At 37.4% G+C, this 21,654-nt stretch overlaps 1 protein-coding gene and 2 pseudogenes across 12 annotated transcripts in view; 1 reads left to right on the top strand and 2 right to left on the bottom strand.

Annotated features, from left to right (window-relative positions):
* Positions 1–18,756, bottom strand: part of ERC2 (ELKS/RAB6-interacting/CAST family member 2) — an 890,290-nt gene extending 871,534 nt beyond the window's left edge. For all 12 annotated transcript variants that reach the window (XR_003047987.1, XR_003047989.1, XR_003047988.1 and 9 more), the window contains exons 1-2: positions 18,677–18,756; positions 16,226–17,022 (exon numbers count right to left, since the gene is read on the bottom strand). Coding sequence is in view for 9 of the 12 variants with exons in the window: in XM_025050722.1 (XP_024906490.1) it covers positions 16,226–16,882 (657 nt within the window). In the remaining 3 variants the exon portion in view is untranslated. The remainder of the gene's footprint in view (positions 1–16,225; positions 17,023–18,676) is intronic.
* On the top strand, positions 12,705–12,822 carry LOC112484455 (annotated as a pseudogene).
* A 2,410-nt stretch (positions 18,757–21,166) lies between the features above and the next one.
* On the bottom strand, positions 21,167–21,285 carry LOC112484354 (annotated as a pseudogene).
* Between the last annotated feature and the right edge of the window lie 369 nt (positions 21,286–21,654).

Here is a 21,654-nt window from a genome sequence, read left to right as displayed (position 1 = left end):
AAATCCTTATACACTGCTTATGAGAATGTAAATTTGTACATCCACTATGGAAAACAGTATGGAGGGTCATCAAAAAATTAAGAAGAGAATTACCATATGACCCAGCAATCCCTGTTCTGGGTAGCTCCAAAAAAAAAATTGAAAACATTTATTCTTAAAGATGTATGTACCACTATGTTCAATGCAGCACTATTCACAGTGGCCAAGACACGAAAACAACCAAAGTGTCCTTTGATTAATGATTGGATAAAGAAGCTGTGGTACATATATACAATGGACTATCACTCAGCCATAAGAAAAGATGAAATACTGCCATTTGTAACAACATGGATGGATCTTGAGAATATCACGCTAAGTGAAATAAGTGAAATGGAAAAAGTCAAGAACTATATGATTTCTCTCATATGTGGGGTACAAACTGAAAGCAACAAACAAACAAAATCTCATAGACACAAACAGTGTAGTAGTTATAAGAGGGAAAGGGAGGAGGAATGAGGTAGAAAATGGCAAAGTGGGTCAAACATACAATGATAGAAGATTTGAATTTGGGTGGTGAACACACAATGAAATATACAGATGATGTACTATGGAACTGTACATTTGAAACCTACATAATTTAATTAACCAATGTCACCTCAATAAACTTAATTTTTTAAAAAACTCTCCTAATTTAAAAAAAAAAAAAAAACTCCTAGGAAGCTCATCTAAATGTGGTTTCAAGAGTAGGATATTCTAATTCCACTGATTCTCTAAAGGAAAGATCACTGTTCTCAAGACTGTGATATGGCATCTCCTTGGCATATAACAATAATATTTGTGTATCCAACAATGATATTTTGGAGATGATATCTTTCTTCCTCCTTCCCTCCCTTCCACCTCTCTCAAACACATACACACATCAATAATAGAAAAGACATATCAAAGAATTAAACCAAGGGAAACCAAGGGAAACTAGTCTGCACATATCTGTTCTAAGCTCAAATGACCAAAAGCTTCTGTTAGATCCACCATCACCTCTCCCTTTTGACCATCAGCATGTTGACAGAGGAGCATTTAAACTCAAATTTCTGCTGTACCATGGCAGTCCCAGAGGAGTTCACAGACCCGGGAACACATAGGAAAAATCATAGAATCAAAATACAGTTTGTTCCAACATGGACCTCCATATAGGATTAAGCAACATACTAACTTCTCTCTTTTTATTGAAGCATAATTGGCATACAATATTCTATTCATTTCATAGTGATTTGATATTCCTATACATTACAAAATGATTACCATAATAAGTCTAGTTACCATCTGTCATCATACAAAATTAGTACATTATTGATTATATTTCCTATGCTATACATCACATCCCATGACTTATGTATTTCATAACCAAAAGTCTGTACCTCTTTAACCGTTTCACCTATTTTGTCCACTTCCCTGTCCTCTTCTCTCTCTGGTAATCACAAGTTTGTTTCCTTTATCTAAAAGTCCCTTTCTGCTTTGTTTTGTTTGTTTTATTTTTTAGATTTCACATATAAGTGAAATCATACGGTATTTGTCTTCCTCTGACTTACTTCACTTACCATAATACCTTCTAGGTCCATCCATGTTGTCAAAAATGGCAAGATTTCATTCTTTTTAAAAGCTTAGTAATATTCCATTGTGTACGTGGTGTATACATGTATATATACATACATGCATATGTACCACATCTTCTTTATCCATTCATCTATTGATAGACACTTAGTTTGCTTCCATATCTTGGTTATTGTAAATAGTTCTGCAATGAACAAAGTGGTGCATCTATCTCTTCGAATTAGTGTTTTCATTTTCTTCAAATAGGTGGGATTTCTAGACCATATGTTAGTTCTATTTTTAATTTTCTGAAAAACCTCTATACTGTTTTCCACAGTGACTGTACCAATTTACATTCCCACCAACAGTGATTAAGGGTTCCTTTTACTCCATATCCTCACCAGTACTTATCTCTTGTCTTTTTGATAATAGCCAGTCTGCACATATCTTTATAGTGCAACTTCTCTTAATTCGGGGGGAAAAAATGACCTCCTTAAGCCGATTTCTCTTTCTCCTCTTTAAACATAAGTACAATACTTAGAGCACTAATTTTGCCCTGCCTTCTATGAAATAAATCTTTAGACATCTATTTTCTCTTGGTCATTCCCTCCATTGAGAACCTAGACTCCCTACTACCCACCCCTGCTCCCACTTTCCACACTTTTGAATATTAGTCTATCCTCAGGGACTATCTCCAATGCCACCTTCCCTAAATGAAGTCTCCCCTTATCTCTGCCTTCTTTGGGATCCTAAAGCATTTTAATTGTATCTTCTAATTGTTGGTACAACATTCTTCTTCTTTTTTATGGGTCTTTAATCTACAGGTTTTTATGGGTGCAGCATTTTCCCTGCTAAACTGGATTCTCATAGCAGAAACTGTGACCTACTTGTATTTCTAACTACAAAACTAAACAGAGAGCCATGACTATTCGTCAGTCAAAATGCATTGGGCTATTAGTAACAAAACTCAAATTGGCTTATACAAACAGCAGGAAATCGACAGGTGGGGCAATCTTCAGGTAAGGCTCTGGTTCCATTTTTCTGACATTCTCCCAGCTCTCCACTCCCCCATGTGGTGCCTTTGTCCTTAAATCAGTTTCTCTCTCGGTTATTATCATCACCTATTATTCGGTTGTTTACGTATGCTGGCATGATGCTAAATATTTTTATATGAACTCCCTCATTTAATCTAATTAAATGTAAATCCTATTAAATTTACCCCTCTTATAAGGCTAAATTTACCCTTAAAGCAGGTACTACTATTACACTTACCCTTACAGGTGAGGAAATAGGTTCAGAAAGATAAAGTTGCCCAAAGTCCTACAGCTGGAAATGGAACTTAGGCAATCTATCTCCGAAGCTAGTGCTCTTGACCACTATCTAAGGCAACTAAGCAAGAACCAAAAAGAAAGGCCCACTAATGCTGCATTGCCAGTCTCATCACAGAAACTTTGAACGGGCAGCATATCAGATGCAAAGAATAAAACTGGGGCTGCCAGAATTACAATATAAGCATCATGTAGAAATGTCACTACACATCCTACTGTAAGGGTAGGAAATACCTAATATATGTTAAGGAGGCATTCAAAACTGGCACCAAATTGAGATTTTCTCATTGAAATTCATCAGAAGTACTGATGAGATCTGGAAAGGCAATGACTTTCTCAACGAGTTATCTGATGCAGTCTATGCCTGCCCTAAGATCACCTTGTGTACAGAGGACTGGCTACTCCATATTACAGTCAACTTTGACTTTGAAGACCAACTTTAGAATTCATCTACCTGGGCTCAGCCCCAGCTCTGCCACTTGCTGTTAGCTTGGACAAGTTGACTTCCCCTCTAGCCTTGCCCTGCTCACATATAAAATAGTAATACTACTAACAGTACCTACTTCACAGGGTCATCATGTGGATTATATGAGATACTACATACAAGCCCTTTTAGTGCAGTGTTTGAAAAATGATTATTTCATTTAGGGTATATGTAGGAAGTGCTTTATGAGAGATACAGATCATTTTCATTCTTATCAAGGGAACATATTGTAGTCAGGTGGGTGTGCTAAATGGGACATTGATACATAGACTCACATGCCTGCCTGAGAAAGGCAGGAGTCCAGATCTTCCCCCAACTCCCCTTCCCCAACCCTTTCCAGAAGCACTACCCTGGCTGGGTGCTGGGAAGATGCTGTGCTCACTCTCCTGGATTCTGGTTAGGCTCTTACAGAACAGAAAGCTCACAACATGGACTATTCTCAGAAAGGTAAATAAATTGGGCAAGAAGCTTCCTTTCCTAGCTCAAACTTCATGCTCAAGTAAAGTTCCAAGGTAGAGTCAACTGCCCATCAAAAACTAGGTATATCACCGTTGCATTATTCGTATGCAACATAGGAAAAAGAAATGGGCCTCTAATGATTTTCACTAGACAATAAGAGGGTGCCTTACAATTCTTTAGAGCCTTCTTCAGCCTTCCACATATAAATAAGAACATGGTAGGTACCCAATTAACTGTTATTAATAACTCCCCAAAATCTTGTTTTCCTTGGTCTCTCAAAAATACCTACAGCATAATTTAGTTTGCAGTGTTAGATTTTGTTTGCAATTACAAAGATGTGAAATAGAATTTTCTGAGGTGAACTGGAAATTTTGGCACCCCCAAGACAAACATAATAAACTAAAAGTCCCTAATAAAAATGTTTAAACATGTACTTTACTATGACACCCAACACTATAAACTCTTTTAAGGTTAACTTATTTGTGAGGATGGATAAAAATCTACCACCTATAGTATATTCTATGTGAATACATTTAGAGAATGTGGTACAGTCCATCTGCAAGTTTCCACCTTACCAATGTACACACCTTTTAACTATCACCAAAATCTTGGCACATGTCCCCTCCTTCTCAGCACGAACTGAATAGTAGTGAGCTGAAGACATGTCTCACATTATCAAAAGCTCATTCATTTCATTAACTACTAGAAACTACTGATTCCTAATACACATGCATTATTACTAAATGGCAATATCTAGACAGAGGTTTGACCTAAATATTTTTAGATGCCCTTAGAGTTTGGAGCAGGGGTAAGGAAGTAAAATGTTGTGCATAATTCAGGTTATACACATTTTTCTAGGGAAAATTACAAAGTTTTCATTAGCTTCTGAAAGAGTGCATGTCTCCTCAAAATTAAAAACCACAGACAGAAGTTTTTAAAATTTGATAAGGCAAATTTCATTTATTATTTGCTACATTTCTAAATTTGAGAAATTTCTAAATTTGATCATCATGTGCACTGTTCAATTTCCACTTCATCATATATTTATTTATTTCTACTGGTTTCAGGATTCCTTGGGAACTTTTATATGTTTTATATGAATATTTCATAAACATTCCTAGTTCTAAAATTACAGATCCTAACTAGCACTCAAATACCATCTATTTTGGAGACCCAAGTCTAAGATTGTTTGCACGAAGTGGACATTTAGAGTTTTATAGAGGATGCAATCTGACATTATATAAAGGAGCTATGTGGGTCCACTAAGATAAGACAGCATGAATTGATCCTTGTGTCAGTCAATACCACTTCTGGAATATCTCCAGTGGGCACAATCAGAGGTAGGAGTTGACAAGGTAGGTGTGAAGGTCAAGAGATTCCAGAAGGCTACTGAAGTTGCTGTTGAAATAGCTACGTATAGCCAGAGGTGAGAGTAGGTAACTTTCTTTGATTGATCTTGGTCTTCCTACTAACTCAAATAAGGCAAGTTCCAAATTATGTGTTACACAAATTTATTTCCTAGCAATGGCTGTCCTTTTCGCCCAACCATCTCACCTGCAAGCTCCATTGTTACAGAATCTACCCATCACGACTCTTTTTCAGAGACTCTTTCTATAGCACTGCTGAGGGGGTGCAGCTCTCATGACTCCTTTGGCCACAGCTAACTGGATGTGGAATAGACTCTGGATTCAGGCTGACTAATCATATTCTTGGTTCTCTGAATTTGAAACTGAAACAGAGCAACTCTAAGAGTCTCCAATGAGCACTTGAATAGAAAAGACACATATGCTTTCCTCAAGTTGACCACTTTTTTACAAGTGGCATATGGAAATGGATATCAAGATAGAAAATAAAGAGAGACTGACTCTATCATTGTTCTTGATCATTTTCCAAAAAAACCTGATTAAAGCCCCACCACCACCAAACACCTGGCTGCCCTACCTACCTTTAGGGTCTGGGAGGAACTCATATGTTCCCAGTAAATCCCTTTTTTTCCTTCGATGTGCTTGAATGGTTTTTTGCTACTTGCAACTACATTCTCTTTTAATTAAGAAGTGACGGAATTAATTAGTAAATAAACGAGCTGGATTCTCAAAGAGGATGAAGAAGAGATTTCACAGGGGTAAGTTGTTGGGAGAGGAGGACATCAGGAATGCTGGGATCCAAGAAGGGAAGCTCTGATTTTCAGAGACAAAATTTGAGACAATCCAAAAGACCAACCCTGGATAGGTGTGACCATCCTGTGAGCTCAGAAACCACCTGAAGAGGAAGCTGAGAGGTGCCAGTTGAGGGACTCCCAGGCCAAAAGGCTACTTATGTACCTTGATGTTTCTGTAGATGGAGGCAAAGTTAGGAAGAATTCTAACTGAATTAATGAGACCATCCTCAATAGAGTCCAATAATCCATAATAAAGAGCTTTCACATCCCTGAAGTTCTGCTCTGTAGATCCAGTGAGTTTGTCAAAGTTATACCATCTGAAAGGATCTGCTGGGCCTTTAACGAGCATCCTGAAAGATCATCTCTCCCATACCGCTCCCATACCAGTGGTTTTAATTTTCCAGCCAGTCCTAGAGTTGCTTTCTCTCACCCTTCTGGATAGGTTTCCAAAATAGAAGTGTTCATTTGGTATTCTCCTCTGCTCATTTACTTGACAGAAATGCATTTGCTCCTTCCTGCTTGCCTTTTCTCCTCTATTGCTTCCAACTCTGCAATCCCTTCCTCATTCTTGCTTTCCATCCTTTCTGTATGCCTCTTAGACAGCATCTTGAAGATACTGTCAGGCAGCACTGCTACTTCCACTCTATATTAGGGCTTCCATTTCAGCACCAAGTTCCCTGGTTCTCAAGCAGATCTGTTGTTTTCCCTTTCAAGGCAGTAAAAAGAATATAATTTTGGAGCTAAGCATACCTAAGATTCAAATCCTGGCTCTACCTAATGGTGAAACCTCAGGCAGGCCACTTCATTTCTCCATGTCATGTTTCTCATCTATAAATGGGATGCCACATGTCTTGCAGGGCTGTTGAGCTCACGCATACATGGAAAGCAATTAGTAAATTCCTGGCACACAGTAGGGGCTCAAAAATGCTATTTCCCCTCCCTTTTAAGACCAATGTCAGACATGGACAAAAAAAGCATAAAAAGTGAAAGTATAAAGAAATGATGGTTTTAAAAAACAGATTTCCTTAAAGGTCATTCATTTCCTTATAAGATTGATCTCTGTTTACCAAATGTCTACTTCTAAAAGAATTCAAGGTATTTAAAAATTCATGGTTAATAGTCCAGGTCAAGATTAAAAAAAGAAAGACATCAATCACAACTAATTCTTTCCCTTACAATGATGAATCAGGTTTTACCTTCTATGTCATTATTTTTACATAAATATACACATTTTGATCATCACTTCACAAAGCAAAAGAGTTGAGTACAGGTAAAGTATCAAGAAAAATGAAGATATAGTAACATAACTTAGAATTAACTTAGAATTTCTCAACCCTGTACCTAGTGACAAGATAATGTGGAGGGGTGTCCTATTCACTGCAGGATGTTTAGCAGCATACCTGACTTCTACCCACTAGATGCCAGTAACATACCTCACTCAGTTGCAACCACCAAAAATGTCTCCGGACATTGCCAAATGTTCTTTGGGAGGCAAAATTGTCCCCAGAACCAAGCTGACTTAATCGATATATATAGTCAAACCAGAAAGTACAAACCCAGTCATGGATTCATAAGATAGGAAGTAGCTGCCTCAGTCTTTACTTCTTCTCTCCAGAATGTTCCTAATGAAAAACAAAATGGCTGCATACTACTTCCATGATATAATCAAATGCTGGCTTCTCAGAGAAACAGGAAAAAAAAAATGGCACATGCCAGAATTCTGTTTGTCAGGCTGCCCTAGCTCTTGGTTCCATGCCCATAATCTGCCTAAAACCTACTTCCCAAACTTTTCAAAATGCTTTCCACAGCTTTTAGAACCTGACCTTTAGAGCAGCTTTATTTGTGTGTGTGTGTGTGTGTGTGTGTGTGTGTGTGTGTGAAATAGATTTACAATTTTCTATATTCCTGCAATGCCAAACCACTTATTGAGTCCAAATGCCAACTGGGGGTGGTGGGAATTTGCACACAGATGTCAGGGGACTCCAAACAAAAACACAAGCACGCCACCTGCAACTAATTATTGAAAAATGAAATTGCACTCTGGCCAGAAGAGGCCAGGTTCAGAACCTACCCCATCTGCTTTGGCCGATAAAAATCACTCTGTTACTTCTTCTCCTGTCAACACAGACCTGCTTCTTAAAATCCTTTGAGGATGTTGTCTATAAGGAATTTTCTCAGGCAGTGAATGTTTTGGGGGTGACCACTCCCTCTGCCCTCCTCTCCTAGGGCTTAGTTTCAACGTATCTTTGGCATAAGTGAGACTAAAATTTCATTGAAATATTCCAAAATGTTTTCTCTGGTTGTGTGCTGTTGCTATTCCACAGCCAAAATAAAGTGATCCAGAGAGAAAATGGAAGATGGAAGTCATTTAGCTCTCCCAAGGTCCAGCGTACAAGAATGTTTACTTTCCTCCCATTAGACAAGTCTTTCATAAGAAAACCTGGGAATAAAAATCTGTAAGGCTACTAATACAATGCACATGGCTGATGGTAGGGCTGACTGTAAGAGATTACTGAGGCAAAAACCAGCTGACATCTGTGACAAAGATGTATAGTTCACTTCAAATCATTCTCCTACATTCTAGCAAACAAAGAAATCAACTTTTGGCTCAGTGCCATCTCATATATCTTCGGAACCAAAGGAAGTTTTGCCTACCCATGAAAGGCATTAAAATTGTGGTTTCAGTCTAAGTAGGTCATTGCCTAAGTCTGGACCAAAGTTTTTCCACCTTTCTGGAAAGGTGGACAAAAGCTATGGTTCTCTGAAAAGCTGAGGAAGACTATTCAAAATGATGAAGATGGACTTTTTTTTGTTCTAAGAGCATTCTAAGTTATGTTGTGGTGTTAAACTAGTTCATATTATCCAGTTCTAAGTCCGTGTACCTATGTAACACTGGGGAAAGTAATACTGGGGAAGATACTCACATTTCAAATGAAAAAACAAATACACAGATGATATGTGATAGACTTCTTAATTTCTCGGGTCTTTTGATTATATATTTATATTCGATTATTTATATGTATACATACATACATACATACATACATACATACATACATACATATATAGGCAGGATTTTCCTGACCCACAGACTTTAGGCTTGGCCTTAGGCAACAGAATGTTATTAGATGTGATGCAAACAGCGGCTTTAAATGTGTTTGTGTGGGTTGGCTGGATGCTGGATGTCTGCGGTACACCATAAGAAGATGAAGCCCTGAATGGCTGCTGTTTCTAGAAGGTGGAGACATGACGTGTGACATAACTGAACTCTACTTGCAGCCTAGAGCCTGGTGCCCAGTGTCCAGAACTACTTAACTAAACTGCAACCAACCTGCAGATATGTGAGAGAGAGATAAATGCTTGTCTTTTTGAGACAATAAGTTTTGGAATGGCTTGTTACACAGCATTACTGCAGCAATACCTGCCTAAAACATAGGTGCTCAGTTTAAAATAAAGTTCCATGATCAAGTGAGTTTGGGAAATTGCTGGATTAAGAAAATTTAATAAATATTTTTTTAACTGCAAGAGTTAGGGCATTTCACATGCTGACATGTTGTATTAGTTTGCTAGAGCTGCCATAACAAAGTACCACAAAGTAGGTGGCTTAAACAACAGAAATTTACTGTCTCAGTCCTAGAGGCTAGAAGCTCGAGATCAAGGTGTTGTGGGACTGTGAGAGAAGGCTCTGTTCGTGTCTCTCTTGGCTTATAGATGGCAATCTTCACCCTATCTCTTCACATATTTTTCCCTCTGTGTATGTCTATGTCTGTATCCAAATTCCCCCCTTTTAATAAGGACACCAGTCATATTGAATTAGGGCCCACCCTAATAAACTCATTTGAACTTGATTACCTCTGTAAAGACCCCATGTCTAAAGAAAGTCACATTCTGAGTTACTAGGGGTTACGACTACAACATATGTGTTTTATGGGGACATAATTCAACCCATAGCATGTGCGTATGACTTTCTAGGATAGGAGTATCTAGCACATTGTGTCTCAAGTTTGTTTGACCAGAAAATCCCCTTTGGAAAATGTTATTTCCCCGGACACACTATGGAAATACTGGCTTTGAGGGATCCATGGATCTCAGACCTAGAGTAGTAGAAGGAATGGAGCCTGGGAAAAGGCACAGGGTCTACCCATGTACTGAACATATTTAAGTCCTATCTACACACATAAGGGGACCTGACACTCCAGGCCTGAGCCCTTGACTCTACAAAGGCTCAGTACTCAAGGTAACCTGTAGCTGCATTCAATTGTCAACAGACAACCCTTTCATGACACAGCTGCCTCAACACCTTCTCAACAGGAGATAGAATTAATTCTATCACCCACTTCCCCCGTCTACCTCTCCCTTCATATCTATACACTTACAACGAAATAAGTATTTTAGAAGAGCTGAATGACCCCTATTGAAATGACCCTGTATTTATACAAATAAAAGAAAAAAAATAATAAAGGAAACAAAAATGTGATCCATCTTAACCTTTTCAAATTACAGGCTCAAAATGAAAATCAATAAATCATATATTGAAACTAGCTCAAAACTCATCAAAAACCCATATTAATAGTGATTTATGTGGCACATATATACAATGGAATATTACTCAGCCATAAGAAGAGATGAAATACTGCCATTTGCGACAATATGGATGGACCTCGAGATAATCATGCTAAGCGAAAAAAGCCAGGCGGAAAAAGTAGAAAATCACATGATATCACTTATACGTGGAATATAAACCTAAAAGCAACAAGTGAACAGGACACAGACTCAGGGACATGAACAATGGACTAGTGGTTACCAGAGGGTAGGGAGTGGGGGGAGGAAGGGAGAGGTAGACGGGGTAAAGGGGATCAAATATATGGTAGCTGAAGGAAACTGGACTTTGGGTGGTAATCACACAATAGAATATATAGATGTTGAATTATAATATACATCTGAAAATTATATAACTGTACTAACCGTTACCCCAATAAACTTAATTAAAAATAAAAAAAGAAAGAAAGAAATTGATGGTAGAAAAAAAATATATACTGATTTAGAGTAGATTATTTCCTATTGTGTTAAGCCAGAAATAGAAATTATCACATAACCATTGCTTAAAAGCTATAGCATTCCCCAGACAGGTTTACTTACACTTCTTAGGTTACATTTCACAATGACCTTGTCCCACTTCTGTACACACAAAGATGGGTAAATATTAAATCTAGTACAATCTCCCAGTGTGTGATGCTATTTATATCCATGCAGATCCTTGGCTAGCCATGAGGAAAATGTTTAAAATTTGTTTCATATACACCTAATTTGGAAAAAAATAATCCATTAAAATATAAAGTCAATAATTACACATAATATCCAGGAATATGAAACATCAACAACTTATATGCACCAAGCTGCAAGATGTAAGTCTTTATGAACTTTCTGAAAATTTATTCTCTACTATGTTTTCTCTCTCTGATCTTCATCACACAGATAAATAGAATGGAGCTGTATAGAAAAGACAATCATATAATCTTTTAGATAAAACTGGGTCACTTTACATTCCTTTAGTTGCATTCTCCCATCCCCAACATCTATCCCAACCCCACAAAGGCCATTAAAAATAGTAAAAGGGCTGCCTCAAGTGGCAGCCAGACATCTATTCTAAACCTTTCCTCCTCACCTCTCCCAAAATCAGTCTACTAGTGTGACACTGAGAGCAAGGACTATGTGTTTATGCCATTCTAAAGAATTAGCTGTCCATAATACTACAGCCCCCTCTTCTTCCATTCAAGAAAGTACATCATGAAACAAAAAGCACAAGTAATAACATAAAGATAATTCTGCATCAATGCACGCTGGTTTATACAAACAAGCTGACGCCAAATATCAGTACAACTCTTAAAAGCCACAAATACATTTATTTTTATTCATGCAGATCTATGTGGCTGAGAAGTAAGTGCTTGGAAAGAATCTAGGGGTGGGAAGGTGTTAGAGGTATAAAATCCATCCAGGAACCTGAGTATCAGCCCTTTCTTTACGCAGGAGAAATTTGGTCAGGGCCACCTACCCACTAGCTCCAATCTGCCAGTCTTGTACTTCCTATCATACAGGGATGGTATTCAAAATCCTCCCTTAAATCTGGAGATGGGTTTGGCTTCCACAGGCACAACCACTAGGACTTCAAAATCTGATGAGTGGGAGCCCTCTATAACACTGAACAAAAGAACTGATGAGTGGGAGCCCTCTATAACACTGAACATAGGGTAAAAAGTCTATGCTATGGAGCATTAAATTCGCAGAATTATGAATATCATAAACACAGCACTCTAGCTTTCTCATCTCTACTCTGTAATGGACCTGCTTCCCATTTCTATTCACATAGTACAATTCAAAGTGTTTTAGATCATCTGAATTTAGGTTCATGAAATTCTAATTATCGAAATATCCTTTGGAAGAACTACATTTGTAGATGCACTCTCTGGTTGTTGTGTATAAAAAACCATAATCGAGTGTCCCTTATCTCTTTTACATTCTTTTCTTCCATATAGAAAAAGTTTCCATGATTTTTCCTCTAAAGGAAAACTATAATGTTATAGCAAATGGTAGAAATCCTAAACAGCACAAAAACTATTTCTAGAAAAAAAGACATAAATTCCCAATTAAGAAAAATACTAAATAAACTAAATCACATTCTTAATCATTCTATCAAAACTACAAAACTACTGTCTATGGCCATGCTACCCTGAACAAGCCCGAGCCCATCTGATCTCAGAAGCTAAGCAAGGTCGGGCCGATTACTACTTGGATAGGAGACCACCTAGGAAGACCAGGTGCTGTAGGCGTAAAAGATAAAAAAATAAGGGGTTGTAAATTGACAAGGTCCTTGCAATCTGTGAGGTCAACCAAGGGTTGCCTCGCCTAAAAAATAAAAATAAAAACTACAAAACTACAAATGCCTCTCAACTTACAATGGATTTATATCCCAATAAACCTAACATAAGTTGAAATATCATAAGTTGAAAATGCATGTAATACACCTAACCTACCAAACATCATAGATTAGCCTAGCCTACCTTAAACATGTCAGAACACTATTACATTAGCCTACAGTTGGAGATAATCATCTAACACAATGAATACACTGTAGATTATCATTTATTTGTGATCTCATGCCTGACTGGGATCAATGCCAAGCATCATGAGAGAGTATCATACCAGCACTGTAAGCCCAAGGAAAGATCAAAATTCATAGTACAGCTTCTACTGAATGTATATCACTTTTACAGCATCGTAATGTCAAAAAACTGTAAGTCAAACCACCTTAAGTCAGGGACCATCTATAGTCATTTTTTTCACATCTAGCTTATACTAAGTATGATCTTCCTATTATGCTAAGATTCTATTCACAGCTCAGTGATCCTATAAGAAGGTAGGGAACATAAAATTAAGGTCTTAGATGTTGGCATGGAATAGACCAAAGCTTTAAATTCCAGCTCTGTCAGTGACCAGCTGTATAAACTTGGGCAAGCTGCTTACTTTCTCTGCATTTATTTTTCATCTGTAAAATGAGACAAAGTCTAGCACTTACCTCAGATGATTGATACAATACTAAATAAGATAATGTACACAAAGCTCTAAGCACAATCAATGCCTAACACTTAGTAAGCTCCCAACAGATGCCTATTGGTAGCAACAGCAATAATAATAGAAACAGCAGCAGCAGAAGAAGCTTGCATTGCTCCCCAAACTTCATTTCATCTAGCTTTACTTTCGGACAAACATAAAAACTCCACTGGTAGAAATCTCTAGTATTCCCTTATATATGACTCTACTCTCCTTCCTGGAAAGAAGGGAGGACTACACCCCTTGCAATCTTGTCACTTCCAGTCCAAGGAATTGAGGAACCAATGTGCCATCTCTAGGTACTCTTCCTCTGCTGTAGCCATGTGCAAAAATGCAGAAAGCCTGGATTCTGAGTCACTGCCTGGAGGAGAGCTACCTTGGAGAGTCATTTGGCCTGCTTCATACTTCAGAAGAATACAAAATAAATCTCTGATGTGTTAAGCCAGTGAGACTTGAGGTTTGTTGATTACTACAGCAGGATCTACCCTATCCTGACCAATAAGTACTCATATACTCCTAAAAGGGATCTCACAATACTTTAGGGTGGGCACTTCAATTTTTTTAAATAACTTGCTTTTTTGTCAATTTTCATATTCTATACTTCGTAATACTACCTCATCTTACAAGTAAATTAACTTTTCAAACTTTCCATGTTCCTTCCTTCTTTTATATTTTTAACCTAAAAAAGAAAATAATTACATTTTACTTATATTTAATTTACAGATTGATACCGGGGCTTTCACTGGGTCATATGTTATATATTCATATGTCGCCCACAGTACCCGTGATAGCCTGTAATCATAGTCCGTTCCAGGACAAGGAAGGTGTAATGAGAGCACCCGAACTCTTCACTTGCTTCCAGCTTAAGGCGACATGGTACAGTTAAACAGAATTATGGATGTTACCTAGTTTAAAATGAACTAATCCTCATGAAATTAACAAGGGGTTTTAAATGTTTTTACTAAGAGCCAAAAGGTTTTGTGTGTCATTAAAATTTACTTCAATATACTATTTATTTTACTTTGTCTCTTCCATACTTAATTTTTTGTGAATGTCATGAAGACATAATATATTGGCACAGTAGCACATCATGCAATTAATAAATAAATATACATGTATAAGTGGGGATCTATGCTCAAAAAATATTTAATGATTGAAGCATAAGATAAAAGTAATCGGAGCCAACAGTTTAGAGAATACTTTCATCTTTGCCACTATTATAATCATTCCTAAATTGCTTTAACCATTTTTCAAAACTAAAAAAGTAATAACTTTCTACAGAACTGGGGAAATTTACACAGCAGTAACAAGTTCACAGGATTTCATGAACCAGAAAAGGCAGAAAAAACAGAAAATGATAGTGAAGGGCATTAATTTGATTTAGTTGCAAAGAACAAAGCTTTCTGCTTGGACTCCAAAGGGGTAGTAGCCAGAGAAACAGAAAGAGTCAGCAGATGACCCTAAGAAAGTCAGAGCACTTTATAGGCCAACACAGAGACCAATTATCAGAGAATCACTGGTTTAGCCAAATTAAAATTATCTCAAATTGTTACACAATGTTAAATGATATCTGGGCATTTTTTTTTTTCATTTTTTTACCCAAATGGCACAGCACCATCTACTCTGCATCTCTTAACATTTATCTCACTACCAGTAAGAGGTGAAGCTGAGAATTAAACCCAGGCATGTATGACCCCAAAGCCCTTATGAAAATAACATCACACAAATAAGCCTCACTGAACACGTAGGATATGAGAATGGAGACTGGCTAGGACCGAAATGGAAGAGGCAGAAAGAGGGGGTGCTGAGAAGTCTCCCAGGAGAAGGTACTGAAAAGAGCAAAGGCACAGAGGTAGGAAACCCTAAGTATGAGCAGGAATTACCAAGTGTGGTTCAGGCTTTCCGTAGAAGGCTCAGCCAAAGAGGGAGACTTAATTCTGGAGGCAACGGGTAAGTATTGAGGGCATCAAAATAGAGGAATGGCATAACTGCAGGTGGAAAATTAATCTTGTTATGATGTGGAGGATGCATCGAAGAGGAGAAAGAAGGTGTCTTGCAAATAGTATGTACTTAATACTGAATAGATGAGGCAGAAATTTATGTTTCTCTAACATAACAAGTCCATTCTACCCAATCTCATTTAATAGTGTTCAATTTTCTACTTAGAGAACAAATTCCACTCATTCTAGAGTGAAATAATTCTTCTGGTGCTTAAAAAAAATCAATTTGCCAGTTAAATGTGGCCCTCTAAATGTTGCCGTTAAAATGTCTACTCTTGCAAAAATTAACATTTTCCTCTTCTATTCAGGGAAGTACTTCTGAGCTGCTATTGTGACTGCTGAAACAGAAATCAAAATTAACCAAGAGCAAAAGTTAGACAATGAGGAGTGATCCCCCGTCTTCTTTAACAATGTGAAAGGTTATTGGAAAATAAAGAGATCACAAGATGTAATCTCACATTTCCTATGCCCTCTTGTAGTCTCCAAGTCAAACACATACTAAGTCATAGCTTTCTTGATGATACCAAACTTTCTTCTGCACAGGTTGTGGTACCATTTGCAAAGCATCAACTATTCAGTGAGAAGCCAAGGTTGAAAAACACTGAGATGAGTCATAACCTACCTGATTTTCTTCATGGGAAACTCTCATCTGCTCCTTGAGAACAGACATCCGGGCTGCCTCTTCTTTCCTCAAGACTCTTTCCTTCTTGAGCTCGGGACTCCAGAAGGTCTTGATACTGTTCATGGAAGACCCTAACTTACTGTCCTTGATGTCTAGCTCTTTCCGAAGGAGGTCATTCTCTCTCTGAAGTTCCTTGAGCTGGGCTTGAAGGTCTAACATTGTGCTATCCCTTACCTGCCTCAACATGGAGGGGACCTGGTGGTGATGATGATGAGATGAGCTGGTCAGACCACCATGTTGGTCTGTGTATGAAAGGACATCTGTGTGGGAAAGTCCAGCGGAAGCAATATTGGGACTACTCCCCATGGCTGTGACTCGGCCTCCATATACAGCTCTATTGGTGGCCCTCCCCAGAGTCATGGTGCCCTTTGGGTAAGTTGTTGAAGCCACCCCCTCATGATCGCTCAGATACATAGGTCCAGATGTAGCATAGGCTGCATTAAGGGACTGGATATTCTCCATGGACAGAGTCTTGCCTGTTCCCCCTCCTCCCCCACTACTTGTTCTTCGGTGGCCCAAACGAGGAGACCTTGGCAAACGAGGAGATCTGGAAGGGCTCCCTTCCAGACTAGTGATTGTTCTTGCACTTCCATACATTTTTCTTCTATTATGAGGTGCTACTGAAGAGAAGGAATGCTATACTAAGTTGGGGAGTAGGCCAATATTTCCACGGTTGGCCAGAATTTTCACTGCATTCTTTTCAAAGTCTGTACCAGAAAATGACTCCAATCAGAGATCTGAAAAATGAGAGAAAAGATAATCAAAAACAAACTTCTTTAGAACTCTGACTATAACTTCGTTGTGGTTTTTAAAATATATATATAGATTTATGATGATGATAGATGAACGATAGACAGTCATACCCATCTTCATTTAATAAGAAAAGTGACTCCAAAACTTTACTTACTATATCTAATCACTTTGTAAATTTCCCCACCCTGCTCCCAACAAGGTCAAAATTTCTCAGAGCAAAGAAGATGCTCCCTTTTCCTTAGGAAAATAAAGCTCTGCATTTTGGTGTGTGCTAAGTGAAAGTTGGGACCTCCAGAAAATTCACTTAAGAATTCCTCATCAGAGAGACCTTAGTTATAAAATACTCCATCCTGGGGGCATAATCCCCATACACAAGTGGCTTGACAATGACTCTGAAAAGCTATTGCTTCCAAGGATGTCAAATAACAGTCAATCGTGTTTTTACCTCCCCCTCCTATACCCATTACAGGTATCACTAATCCATCATAGTCCTCTTTTCAATTACATTCAGAACTCTTCTCAACACAACACTCCAGATGATTTACCACCAATCAACTGGCATTGACACATGAGTTGGAAACTATTAACCATCTTGGAGCTAAAAGAAAATGAGGTGGTTCAACCAATGAGACTACCCTCCATATAGCCAGACCCTAAATGCTTTCACCAGAGAATATGACAGTCCTGTCTCTCCTTTCATGCATGTCTTTCCGGCTGGCATTTTGGGATTTCTTTTCCATTTTGGCTGACCTAAATATTCATATTAACCACGCCACATCTGTACATAAACAGCATAGGAAAACAATGCATCATGTTAGAGTCCCTGGTCCCATAACCCCTAGAGAAAAGTAGAAGCTCCCTGTCATGGTTACTTAAGTACATTGGTGCAGATTTTATGTAGCCAGAGCTATAGCATTGTGATTATTCCTTCAATGGTATGATCCAAATGGCCTTAATGGGGCATATCATGGCCTCCCCCTCTTCTTCTTAGAATGTATTTGGTGTAATCTCTTTTTCTTCAGCTTTAAGACAGTAAGAGCGCAGGTTCTGGAGAAGGCTAAACTGAGGTTCAAATCTCCAATGTAACATCCAACTAGCAGAGTGACCTTAGACAAATTATTTAACTGTTATGAGCTTCCTTTCTGCAATCAATAAAATCTGTGTAATACCACTCAACTCATAGTAATCTAAGAAAAAATATGATGTTTATAAAACATCTACCACAGAATAGTTAAAAGTTTTTGTTGGTAGTGTCAATGAGATAAGTACATTAATAGAAATTATACAGGGCATCTTTTATTTTTTACCTATCAGTCACTCTCTTTCCCCTCGCCTTGCCCCACTTTCTGGTAACACTATCTCTATTTTCCTTAGAGAAATTGTCTCTAACCCTCTGTTCACAGTTCATTAGGTTTAGGGTAAGGCTGATTCCCTCTATTCCATCCTGGATCATGTCAGTAGTGAGAATATGACCCAGGGCTGGCCAATCATCATATTCCATCCCCCAGACATGGCAGCAGGTTTAAGGATGGACATGTGACACCCCCCCCCCACAACATTGGTCCATAAAGACTCCACATTGTGATTTTAGCTGAAATGACTGGGAAAAATAAGCTCTTTTCAGCTGGAATTACTTACTTTCTGAGTATCTGAGAAGCTGAGAATGGAGCTTCTGAGTATCATCAAATGAAAAAGGCTTCCTTGAGAGTGAGGCTGATGAAAAGGAAAGCAGAGCCAAACTTTTAATAGTATAAAATCAAGCCAGGTGACATCACTTGATACCCTGAATCCAGCAGTCATTGAAGCTACATCTATCCGTTTAGTTACATTTTAGTTACATATCCCAAGTAGACTGACGGCATTAATGGCCCTAATTCTTTACTCATTCTTGTATCTGCCTCCTGAGCAGTGCCCTCACAATCTGACTCTGGGTTCCATCATATGACTTGCTTTGGCCAATAAAGAGATGCCAAATGTGAAGCAAGTAGAGGTATAAATAGCACTTGTATTTACTCTCTTGCTCATTTTCCTCTGCCATAGCCATTAGAACATGCCCAGTACAGCCTGCTGAAAGATAAGAAACAAAATAGTCAAGATGTCATATCCAATAGCCAATCAACCGCAAGTCCAGTCAAGATCAGCAGTGGTGCCTAGCCAATGAGCAGCTGACCACAGATACATGAGCAAGTCCAGCTGAGAGCCACTGAATCCCATATATTCATAAGCTAAATAAATACTTCTTAGTATGTCACTGATGTTTTACAGTTGGTTGTTTTTCAGCATTTCTGGGCCAACAGATAACTAATACATTTACCCATAAATTTCCTTTTTTGCTACGTTCAATTCTAATCAGGGTATCTGTCACTTGTACCCTAAAGAGTCCTCACATAGAGTATGAAGAAATATTTCCCATAAAAGCTTCCCCTTTCCATAAAATGTCCCTTTAAAGAATTATATACCTATCTCTAACTAATGTTTTTGTGGCTCAGAGCTTAATTTTGTTTTACCTGATAATATACAAAAATCATCTGTACCTAAGATTTTTGCATGAATAACTTGTTCTGTAAAAAAAGGTAAATCTAACAATCGGAATTCAGTTTGCATAAATGAGAGGAAGACCATATTGAAATAATGTAACCATTACATGAATTTTTAATAAGATACAAAGATGTTCATAACATACTAGCAGTGAGGGGGGCAGGGACAGGTTAGAAAACATTGTTATGGTTTGCTCATACTTTTGTAAGACACATACATACAAACTAACTGGCAGAGAAGACTAGAAAACAACATACATCAAAATGTTAACAGTGGTGGGAGTCTAAGAGGTTTTCATTTTCTTCCTTTTGTTCCTTTGCATTTTCTAAATTTTCTGAAATATAGAAAGATCTTTTCTATTGCCTTTTTCTTTATATTTTGTTTATTTCTGCTCTGATCTTTGCTATTTTCTTCCTTCTATTAACTTTGGGCTTAATTTGTTCTTTCTAATTCCTTGAGGTATAAAGTTAGATTGTTTGAGATCTTTTTTCTTAATGAAAGTTGTTTATTGCTATGAACTTAAGAAAATAATTTTATTTTCCTTCTATAATTCTAACAGTTAAATGAATTTGTTTTGTGCTTGGAATCTAGAAATCTAGGTCCTAGCTAGGCCACCACTTATAAAGTTGTCTTCCTATCTAAGAAGACAGAGAAGACTGGAAGTCCAGCTGGCCGAGACTTTGGAAAACTGCAGTAAACCAGGAAACAAAATGTGGATTTGCTCTCTTTGGAAATACACATACATACAATATGTTATATATACAGATACAGTAACTTTTGTGAAACAGTGTTTCTTTATTTAAAGAGCAATACATGTTGACAGTGGCCCACAATTTCCTTGGGTTCTCCTTTTCTAGATTTAGTATCAGGTTTATGCTAGTGTCATAGAATGGATTGCAAAGCTTTCGATTTTTCATATGTTCTGGAACAGTTGCCATAATATGACTACTCTATTCCTGAAATTTTTGGTAGAACTCACCCATAAAACTGAATGGGCTTAGTTGTTATCTTTCCATTTTTTTACTTTGTTTACTGATCTTTTGAGGTTTGTTACCTATTTATGTCAATGACCACAAATATGTGACTTCAGAAACAGTCCATTCCAGCCAGATTTTTCAGTCTTATTGGTATTATTTTGTAGAACACACCTTAGAAATTTTTTAATTGCCTCTAGTTATATACCCATCTCAGTCCTAATGTTTTTATTTTTGTTTCCCTTAATCACAGTAAGATAAATGGTTGTCTATTTTTTTTCTTTTTTTACTGTTTGAAAGATACAACTTTTGGTTTTATTGATATATTTTACTACATTCTATCTTCCATTTCATCAGTATCTCTATATCCTTGATAGAAATTTATACTTTGTGTTTTAGTTACTTTTGCCTTTTTGCATTAAATGTTCATTTATCTTCAATCATATTATCTGATTAATGCATGTAATAATACACACATTGGTTTCCTATTCCAGGATTGTATGTATAGAACTCTTGTCATTTGTAAATGGCTATTTTCCTTTTGAAATTTTTTCCATCCTAAGGATTATTTAGTAAGATATATTTAAATGTCAAAGTAGATGGAATTTTTTTTTAACGCCTACAGCACCTGGTATTCCTATGTGGTCTCTCATCCAAGTACTAACCTGGCCTGACCCTGCTTGGCTTCCGAGATCAGACAAGATCGGGCACATTCAGGGTGGCATAGCCATAGACAGATGGAACTTTTTGACTAAAACTTTGTAGTTTGAATTTTATGGCATTGGGATCACAGAAAATTTCTAATCTTAGAAACGTATCAAGACTTTCTAATTGGCCTAATAAATGATCAATTTTCTTAATTGTTAAAACAACTAATAATTATAGAAAATTTTTAAGATACAGATATGTATACAGAATAAAATGAAAACACTCTCAATCCTGTCACTCATAGACAACCTTTGTTAACAAGTTGATGTTGTTTCCAATTCTTAAGTGTGTGTGTGTGTGCATATAATGTGTATGTATGTGTGTGTATATATAAAATTTAAAACAAAATTAGTATTATATTTTATATAAAGTCCTGTACTCTCCTTTCTCCTCATT

Source organism: Pteropus alecto, unplaced genomic scaffold (assembly GCF_000325575.1).
Source record: "Pteropus alecto unplaced genomic scaffold, ASM32557v1 scaffold75, whole genome shotgun sequence".
NCBI lineage: Eukaryota > Metazoa > Chordata > Mammalia > Chiroptera > Pteropodidae > Pteropus > Pteropus alecto.
This window is presented reverse-complemented; position numbering and strand designations above follow the sequence as displayed.